This window comes from Terrapene carolina, unplaced genomic scaffold (genome assembly GCF_002925995.2).
Source record: "Terrapene carolina triunguis isolate 2854851 unplaced genomic scaffold, T_m_triunguis-2.0 Scaffold66, whole genome shotgun sequence".
In the NCBI taxonomy this organism is placed as follows: Eukaryota; Metazoa; Chordata; order Testudines; family Emydidae; genus Terrapene; species Terrapene triunguis.
This window is the reverse complement of record NW_020664417.1, coordinates 69,968,740-69,978,976: the sequence shown is the minus strand read 5'-3', so window position 1 is coordinate 69,978,976 and position 10,237 is coordinate 69,968,740. Positions and strand designations below refer to the sequence as shown.

The window sequence follows — 10,237 nt, the reverse complement described above, 5'->3', positions numbered from 1 at the left end:
GCTGGAGAATCTTGCCCGCATGCTCGGGGTTTTGCTGATCGCCATATTTGGGGTCGGGAAGGAATTTTCCTCCAGGGTAGATTGGCAGAGGCCCTGGAGGTTTTTCGCCTTCCTCCGCAGCATGGGGCAGGGGTCGCTTGCTGGACGATTCTCTGCGACTTGAAGTCTTTAAATCATGATTTGGGGACTTCAACAGCTGAGTCAAGGGAGAGAATTATTCCAGGAGTGGGTGGGTCAGCTTTTGTGGCCTGCATCATGCAGGAGGTCAGACTAGATGATCATAATGGTCCCTTCTGACCTTAAAGTCTATGAGTCTATGTGACACAGCAACCTGGCTTGGGCAGGATCGCTAGTGAGGCATGATACTTTTGCCGTTAAGCAAACTCAGGCTAGGTCTACACTACAGCGGGGGTCCGACCTAAGATACGCAACTTCAGCTACGTGAATACCGTAGCTGAAGTTGCGTATTTTAGGTCGACTTACCTGGCTGTGAGGACGGGGGAAAGTCGACCGCTGCCGCGCTGCCGTCGACTCCGCTGCCGCCTCTTGCCGCGGTGGATTTCCGGAGTCGACGGCAGAGCGATCAGGGATCGATTTTATCGCGTCTTCACTAGACGCGATAAGTCGATCCCAGAAAACCGATTGCCTGCCGCCGGACCCTCCGGTAAGTGTAGACAAGCCCACAGCAATTAATTCCTGGCCTCTGCCACTGAATGCCACCATGCATTATGTTGTGCCCTATCAGTACGGGAGGACTGCATGAGCTCGGAAAACATGTAATCGCGAGTGCGTTTTTTTTGCCTTCTAAACTGCGATAACCTCAAGGACGGAGATGATAGGGGAGCATAGAAACATTTTGGGGGGACTGCTGAGTTCGCCACGCTGGCCAAACAGGAAATGAAATTCAAAAGTTCCCGGGGCTTTTCCTGTGTACCTGACTAGTGCATCTGAGTTCAAAGTGCTGTCCAGAGCGGTCACAATGGAGCACTCTGGGATAGCTCCTGGAGGGCAAAACCATCGAACTACATCCACACTACCCCAAATTCGACCCGGCGATGTCAATTTCAGCATTAATCCCCTCATTGGGGAGAAGTACAGAAATCGATTTTAAGGGCCCTTTAAGTCGACAAATATGGCTTTGTCATGTGGACAGGTGCAGGATTAAATCGATCTAACGCTGCTAAATTCGACCTAAACTCGTAGTGTAGACCAGGGCTTCTACTTGTTCCCAGCTGACTCAAACAAAGCCAAGCAAATCCACTTACACCGAAGGAGGAGCGTCCACACAGGCCCCTGCAGCAGTTGCGTACCCCGGTTAACCCCCCCCCCCCCCTGGGGGGGTTTCCCAAAGCCCCCCCCCCCTCCCAAGATAAGGGGCTTTCTGTGGCCCGAGCGGCAGCGGAGGGGTCCCCGCCTGGCAGCACAAGGGGGGGCTCGCCCCAGGGCTCTGGCCCTCCACCCGCTCGGGGATGTGAGCGGGCCTTGGCTGGGGCCAGCGACCCCGTGTCCCGCGAGCTGCCCCAGCGCAGGCCTAGGCGTGAGGCGCTGGCGGGTGCCAGGCTCCCCGGCACAGGCGGCCCCTGCGCGCCGCACGGCGGGCTTGGGAGGCGGAGCCCGGCGGCCGCGCGGCGACGAGGGAAGGGCGGCCCGGAACTTGGGAAGGCGGGAGAGCCGGGGCGGAGCTGCCTCTCGTGGGGGCCCTCGCTGTGTTGTGTGGGCACCCGCCCGGTGAACCCGGGGTCCCCGCTGTCTGCTGGCTCCGGGCGCGGAGCGCGGCTGCCCGGGGAAGGGGATGGGGCGGGGAGTGGGGAGGGTTTAAGGGGGACGGAGATCGACGGTGAGAGAAGGGGGCTTCCGAGCAGGCTGTGCCCCGTGCCTGCGGGTGCAGGAGCCGCCCGCCATGCCTGCTTTCCGGCAGGTCGGGGAGAAGCAGCTTCCCCAGGAAATCATCTTCATGGCCTGGTCTCCCAAGAGGGATCTCATCGCCCTTGCCAACAAAGTGGGGGAGGTAAGGCGGGGCCGGGGGCAACGGGGGGCAGCTGGAGGGCCCGGCTCAGCGAGCTGGAAATGGTGGGCAGAGAAACCGCCTCCTTAGACAGGGCTGCTGGGATCTCCCCTGCTAGGGGGAGCGAGGTTCCCTGGCTGACAGTCCGTCTCCGCTCCCAGCGAGGGGCCTGCTGCCTGCCCCCTCCACGAGCCGTTCCCTTAGGGTTCACCACACAGGGCTCCGCTCCGTGGGTCCAGTCCAGTGCCCTGCCTCTGGCAGTGCCCCTACCTGGTACTCCAGAGGGAAAGAACTCTAGTCTCCCACTTGCCAGCTGGGCAGTGCTGTGCCGGGGTTTAGCATTGGTTACCCTCAATGGCCATTACTGACATATCCAAAACATGCCTCCTTATTCCTTATGGCCTCTTCAGACACGAGTAGTGGTGCATAGCTGTCTCCAGTCTTAGGCTGGGTCTACACTACAGCCGGGGTCCGACCTAAGATACGCAACTTCAGCTACGTGAATACCGTAGCTGAAGTTGTGTATTTTAGGTCGGCTTACCTGGCGGTGAGGACGCGGGAAAGTCGACCGCTGCCGCCGACTCCGCTGCCGCCTCTTGCCGAGGTGGATTTCCGGAGTCGACGGCAGAGCGATCAGGGATCGATTTTACCGCGTCTTCACTAGACGCGGTAAGTCGATCCCCGATAGACCGATTGCTACCCGCCGGATCGGCAGGTAGTGAAGACGTAGCCTTAGTGTGGCATGTATCTGTATGAGTGGTTGTTTTTTTTTAAACCCTTCACATGAGAATGAGTTGTTAAGTGCCCTGGGTTTACCATGTTGGCAGTTCCAAGGCATTTTGTTAACTGTACAGCTAGTTTAGCCAAGAACTGTGTTCTTCCATGCTGGCTGCATGGCACAGTTGCCAACATCTGTTCAGGAGAGACTCAGGTTTACAGTAGCTGCTTGATGTGTGTTGCAAGGCAGAATTTAGTGGAATAGTGGTGTGAAGAATCTGGCACAATGCCTGAACATGCTGTATCTGAATCTATCTCAAATGTTCAGTCTCTGATGACTTTGGGAAGCATCCTGTTTTCCTAAAGTGTTTTTAAAAATTGCTTGCTGATTTTCTTCCTGTCTTGTGTTCTCTCACAATCCTGATGTTCTTCAGATGTGTTCTGGAAAAGGGGTATCATTTAAATGTTCATCCCATCACCACAAGATTCTGTACTCCACTTCAAAATGTTCAGGTTAAGATCCCTGGGAGGAACGAGCAATAGTTGCTGCTGGGGGTGAAGTGGGTATATTGTCTCTGTGTGTTTTTTAACTATATATGTGGGCCTTTTTCCACAATATAATAGTTCTTGTATATTGGGCCAAAAATACTTTGTGATAGGAGAATTTTCGCCTTACTTTATCCTTCCTATTTTTTTAACAATCTAAGTAAATGGTAATTCTCAGCAGAATGCCTGTTTTTGTGTGTGTCCCAGCAGAGTTCTTGTTTTTGTGTGTGATTTAACAAGTGTATAAAAATTAATTTATATTTAAAATAATTTTAAAACCAATAAAAGCATCAAAAACTAGTTAGTGGTGCAGAGGCAGGCTGTATGTCCTGGAACAACATGTTGTATATCTCAGTTTCTTTCTTGAGGTAACGTAATTCAGAGCTTCCCTTGCCAGTTTGCCACATATTGCTTCTGATCTTATGGCAGTGCTGTCCGCTGATGACAGGGTAGGGGGGTTGCTTTGATCAGAGAGCGTTTTTTCTGGTCTCTCTCTCAGTTCCTGTTTTCCTTGTTTCCCTCTCTCCCTCCACAACACATTCTTTTTGTTAAAAACTCCACTGTCTACCAGTGGTTTTCAACCTGTGGTCCACAGACCCATGCGGGTCCGCATAGTATGTCTAAGATTTCCAAAAGGGTCTACACCTCCATTTGAATTTTTTTAGGGTGTCCGCAAATGAAAAAAGATTAAAAACCACTGCTCTACACTTTGGTCTCCTCATGATGAATCTGGCTATGGATGGGAAGATCAACTGCAATGCTTCCACAATACAGTTACTATCTGTGATGGGGAGGCTTCTCTAAATACCATATTATTCCGATTGTCCAGGTTGATTGTAGACTTCAGGTCTTAACCTAAAACCTCTTTTCATTGCTTCGTAGTAGACAGTATGCCCCAGAACTGTGTGTGTGTATGTATGTAGAATGACTGCTTCCTTGATACAAATAGTTCTAGATCTGACTTTCAGGATGTGGGGATTTATTTAAGTCTAATAAAAAGGAGTGCATCTTTAGTGGCTGACTTACAAAATATTGTTAAAGGAGGAAGATATTCAAGTTTCCTACATTTAATCTATCTGCTTTTCAGGTTTTACTTCACCGACTTGCAAACTTTCAACGAGTTTGGAGTTTGCCACCAAATGAAAATACAGGGAAAGAAGTTACAGCCCTTGCTTGGAGACCAGATGGCAAAAGTAATGTTAAATATATGATGCTTTGTGCTGCAATAAAAATGGTGTTGGAAATCAACAGATACCTTTAGTGAACACAGTACCAACTATCTCAAAAAGAAAATACCCACTACAAAATATTAAGAAAAGGGTAGCTTAATTTTATGTAGCAATACTGTTAAAATGATAGTGAAAGGTACCCCTTTGATGTGTGATGTAATGTATAAAGAATGGCCAGATTATTGTGGCACTGAAGTAACAGGTGACATCTAAAATCTGATTGCAATTATGAGAATATTATTATTCAAATTGCATGGCACAATTTTCAACTCTTAATAGTGCAAAGATGTTCCATGTCAATCATCCATCTGCATATGAATGAGCAGAATCTCCAATGAACTGGCATTCGTTGGGAATGAATTCGTTAAAAAAGATGAATATGGTCACGTAAATCCTTATGCAAATATTGCCCAATGAATATTCGTGTCAGTGTTCTAATCAAGTAGGGATGAGTTCTTGTGAGAATCTTAGAATTATGTTATGTTGCAATAAAATATCCTTGCTAATTGAACAGTGTGTCTCAAATGTATTTTTGGCACCAAATTTGCTAAGACTTTCGTCTATGCTTATCTTATGTTTTCTCCCATGAGTAGCAGTAAGCTAAGCATGGACTTAGGTTAAACGTGGGCATAAGTCTTAGCAGGATCAGATCATTTGTCAGGTGTGATCCAATATGCCATTTTAAAATAAAAAGATTGATTTCAAGTCTGCTTTTTAGTAAAATGGTTTAAAATTAGAAGTGAAATTAATGTACTATAAATAGAAAAAGAGAAAATTGTATATAGTATTTGGATTTAATGACTGAAGAATCATTACATTTCCTAGCTTGTCGTATGTTTGAAGTAGCTGCAAAGTTTTGTGTGTTGATTGTTTCACATTATTCTGTTACTTCTCTAGTTTTGGCTTTTGGCCTAGCTGATACCAAGCGTGTGATCCTGTGTGATGCAGAAAAGCCTGAAAGCTTACACTCTTTCTCAGTGGATGCTCCTATTACTTACATGCATTGGATGGAAGTAACTGAAGAAAGCAGGTAGCTCTAAAACTTTACAGTTAAATAGTGGAATATAGTAGTTAAGCAAAAAAAAGTAACTTTGTCACACAGCTCAGTCACTTTTCCCACCACTTCATTAAAAAAATCCCCTTTTTTTGTTTCTAGTGTAGGTTTTACATATATTTATTGATAACAATGCAGTTCTAGTGCTATAAGCCTGATATTTTTGTTTTCTAGTTATAAGAACAAGAACACGTTTAATAAGTATCTTGTGCATCCATTTATTAATTTATAGTTTATTATAGCTTATTTATTTAGATATATGAACTAGTATTGACTTGCATAATTGCTGCTCAGTTTATGTAATGGTGCTGTTCTAATCATCAATCAATAATCAATATCAAACTTATTGCTGTAATCTGCTTCATTGTACCTCGTCAATGGAAAGTGATAAATTAAAATAATATTTTATCCACATTTTCAAGAATTTTAGTGATTTGTTTATTTTTAATGCATTGATGGAAGACCCATAGCTATTGGAAGTGCTGTCTTCATTACGTTTGTATCTCAGGACATAAGAGTACCCCCATTGTCTTGCAATTTGTGTGCCATTAGTCATAAATTGTGCTTCTGGTCACTCCATGACATTCGCACAGATATATGTGCCCTCCATAGTTCCACATGCCATAGAGGAAGATGGGGGCATCCCCGCACACATTTCTGTGTCCTCACAAACCTTTCTACACTGGCTATATTAAAAATCCAAGAAATTCCATAAACAAAAATTTTGTTTAAAAGGGATTAAGGCTAGGTAAATGTGACATTCTTCCCCCTCCCCTCAAACACAAACCCTGAACCGGAAAGGAAATATTAAGCTAGGGGATATTTTTTAACCATAGACTAATGCCCTCGTGGCCTGTTTCCACACTCAGCATCTTCATAAGTAACTTCCTGCAGAATACGTTGTGGGCTTCCTTAATCTGTCTTTACAGTAATCTCTAGATAATTTTAATTGCAGCCTCATGCTTCCAGCATAAACACACAAAATGCTGGACACTTAACTTATGGATATACGTTAACCTGAAATGAGGTAGTAAATAAGGCTTTGCTTTAGACTGAGGAGTCTTTCTGTTGACTTCAGTGGGCTTTGGATCAGACCCATAGACTTGTGCTAGGAAGTATTTAAAGCTCTTCAGAGCAGGATAAATACATACATATATATACATTGTCTAGCACAGTGGAGTCCTCTGCTCCATGATCAGGGCCCCACACACTGTTGAAATGCAAATAATTAATAACAATGGAAGATTTGGGAAGCAAACCACTGAACCAGCAAATATAAACTTGTTCTCCCCCTTTCTATGTGGGAAACGCTAAGCCAAAAGGAGAGGATATAAAAACAAAAAGATAGCTCACTAGCCATCTTGTATTGATGTGATTGTGTTTTTAAAAGTGTATATTTAGAAAACAAATGATATGCTTGTGAGATTTGTAACTCTTTGAACATACATGATATGTTAAATCTAAATTACTACCTGGCTTTTTTTTTTTTTTTAACTTTTTACTATTTTAAAAGTCTGGCAGCAAAGGCAAAGCCATTCTTAATAATTTCTTCTTTTTCAGTGTTCTCACTTCATTTTATAATGCTGAGGATGAGTCAAATCTTCTCCTGCCTAAATTACCTGCATTGCCAAAAAAGTAGGTGTTAAATTAAAAAGCCTAAATATCTTAATTTGTCATTTGGTGTCATTTTATGGGTTCTTCATGTTTAATAGTACACAACTGTTCTGAAGTAAATAAGAAGACATCTTTACTGAAGGCACTTATTTCTCAAACTTTATTTTGACTTCAATTTAGCTACAGCACCACTGCAAAAATTTTCAGGTAAGAACTGATGACTTCATATGTTTTCTTATAATGATGCTTATGATTGCCTATGGGTTACCATAAACACATTTGTATATTTTAGTGAAGAAAAATCAGATGAGATTATGAAGCTCTTGGGTGATGTAAGGTAAATATTGTTCTTTGAAATCTGTTTTAAAAAAAACAAAACAAAAAAACCCAGCAAGTTTGGATTTAAAATAATTTGTAACTTTTTTTCCTAATGGTGACCTACAAAAGGGGTGTGACTAATTTCTGTGACTTATTTGTTATCAGGCTAAATGCCCTTGTCCTTGGAGGCAGTTCTGGATTCATCGAGGTTTATGCTTATGGAATGTACAAGATTGCTACAGTAACAGGGGTAAGTGTGTTTTTTTTTTGTTTTTGTTTTTGTTTTTATTTTTAACTTTCTGCATCATTTCTCCTCTTAAAATACACCTTATTAGTTAACCACAGTTTTTAGTTCATCTTTGGAAGTGTAAAATATTGCAACTTCAGTATTATTATGCTTAAAACCCAAAGAGCGGGATAGTTGTGTGGTTTGTATTTGTTTTTTTAATTAGTATTCTGTCTGGAAAACTTCAAATCCTGTATAATTTGAAATAAAGTGCACTAATTTAATACTGATCATCCAAAACAAAACAGTAAGCACACATTTTTGTTTCCTCTCAATAGCTGAGACTTTTTCTCTTTTCAGTTGATATTTACACAGAAATAGAATTCCGTTTCTGTTTGAAATAAGGGCATGTGTTTAGTTAATAGATCAGCGTAGTATATGTACTTGTACTTATGGGGCTATTGAGAAAATGAGATACTTTAACCCCTTTACATTGGACTCTTTCAGGTGGCAGGTTCTTGCCTTGGATTATGCTTTTCTAGTGATTTGAAATCACTATCAGTCATTACAGAGGTGCAAGTTTCCCCAGACAGTGCACCGGAGATTACTTATTTCCAGGTGAGTAAAATGGAGACTGCAAGCACACAAATAGTAGTGTTTTCTAAATGTTCTGTTAAAATATTAAAACTATTTATTTTTACTTCTCATATCAAACAATTCTAATATATTGTCCTCATTTCTATTTACATAATGATAAACGTTATTTTTATTTCCACCTTCTCTAAAGTTCATGTAATATTTAGGTTTTTTTGGATTCTTCATTTTGACTCAAATTGTTGTAATACGTGACTGACAGTGATGAAGCTCTGAAATGTTTGCATTTTTTTGAACAGCAGCCATATTCTAAAGCCTTTTGATATACTGTCTCCTTTCTGCCAAACTAACAACTAAACAGTTGTACTATTCCCTATTATAGTGACTCAGATTGCCACGCCTTTCCATATTGACACAATTTAACAATACTACACTTAAGATCTCAGTTAGTCTGTGTCTATTACATTGCCTCTATTCCAGTCAAAACACAAAAAACAAGTATCAGATTTCTAAAATGTATAACAAGGATTGGCATAGATATCTTAAGGAAATGTCTACTTCACCTGTGATCTAAACAACTATTTTATCTGTTGAGTTTAAAAGAGGGAAAATTTAAAATGGAGAATGGACAAGTTTTTGTGGTTTTTTGCCTTAATGCACATGATCCAGTCTATTGTAACAGAAAATAAAAAGACCGACCATCTGATTATAACTGTTGCTTGCCTTGCATATTACAGCTGGACACCAGTCTGCTATCAGTTTATTTACCTGAGGTAACTCGAATGGCCAGGAAATTTACTCATATTTCAACTCTGCTACAGGTACATTTTTGTTATGAATTCTTTTTAATACCACAGTTATTGTAGGCATTGGATTTTTTTAACCCTATTTGGTTGATTTTTAAGTTAATATAGAGCACAGCTTTAGAAATGTAAAGATAGGATTCTTATGAGAACATATGTATGTTTAGTCTGAATTTTAAAAAAGTCACTGCACTAACTTTTATTTGCATTGCAGTATATAAAGTTGTCATTGACATGTATGTGTGAGGCATGGGAAGAAATATTGATGCAGATGGACTCACGTCTAACCAAATTCGTACAGGTATTGTGGTATAAGCAATTATTTGGGGAAGGCAGAGAATGAATAGCTTTCTTATTTTTTATATATATATATATATATATATATATAATATATATATAATAATCTCAGTTCTGTTTCTTTCATAGAAATCATAGGACTGGAAGGGAACTTGAGAGGTCATCTAGTCCAGTCCCCTGCACTCATGGCAGGACTAAGTATTATCCAGACCATCCCTGACAGGTGTTTGTCTAACCTGCTCTTAAAAATCTTCAATGATGGAGATTCCACAACCTCCCTAGGCAATTTATTCCAGTGCTTAACCACCCTGACAGTTAGGAAGTTTTTCCTAATGTCCAACCTAAACCTCCCTTGCTGCAATTTAAGTCCATTGCTTCTTGTCCTATCCTCAGAGGTTAAGAAGAACAATTTTTCTCCCTCCTCCTTGTAACAACCTTTTATGTACTTGAAAACTGTTATCATGTCCCCTCTCAGTCTTCTCTTTTCCAGACTAAACAAACCCATTTTTTTTCAATCTTCCCTCATAGGTCATGTTTTCTAGACCTTTAATCATTTTTGTTGCTCTTCTCTGGACTTTCTCTTAATTTGTCTATATCTTGTGTAATGAACAGCTATCACAGGATAATGGTCTCTGAAAATTCAGAGGCAAGCTGGAGTCCATTACAAATTAATGTTTGCCAAGTGCTTTGAAGTTGAAAAAGCATTGTTTGAGGGTTCAGTAGTATTATCCTGTGACTTTCTAGTCCGATAATGATGATATACCAGTTGACTGTTGTAGATCTCATTATTTTAATGGATTCATGTTCATGCAGTAGTGATGGTTGTCCACTAAT

At 41.6% G+C, this 10,237-nt stretch overlaps 1 protein-coding gene across 2 annotated transcripts in view; it reads left to right on the top strand.

Annotated features, from left to right (window-relative positions):
* Window positions 1-1,829: 1,829 nt before the first annotated feature.
* The window catches only part of ANAPC4 (anaphase promoting complex subunit 4), a 26,851-nt gene continuing 18,443 nt past the window's right edge, over window positions 1,830-10,237 (top strand). Inside the window, exons 1-10 of one of the 2 annotated variants that reach the window (XM_024213677.2) lie at window positions 1,830-2,008; window positions 4,356-4,461; window positions 5,395-5,527; window positions 7,112-7,186; window positions 7,346-7,372; window positions 7,458-7,502; window positions 7,649-7,733; window positions 8,217-8,327; window positions 9,041-9,124; window positions 9,321-9,407. In XM_024213677.2, the coding sequence (XP_024069445.2) occupies window positions 1,901-2,008; window positions 4,356-4,461; window positions 5,395-5,527; window positions 7,112-7,186; window positions 7,346-7,372; window positions 7,458-7,502; window positions 7,649-7,733; window positions 8,217-8,327; window positions 9,041-9,124; window positions 9,321-9,407 (861 nt within the window). In that variant the 5' untranslated portion in view covers window positions 1,830-1,900. The remainder of the gene's footprint in view (window positions 2,009-4,355; window positions 4,462-5,394; window positions 5,528-7,111; window positions 7,187-7,345; window positions 7,373-7,457; window positions 7,503-7,648; window positions 7,734-8,216; window positions 8,328-9,040; window positions 9,125-9,320; window positions 9,408-10,237) is intronic. The other variant, XM_024213678.2, reaches the window with a different exon arrangement.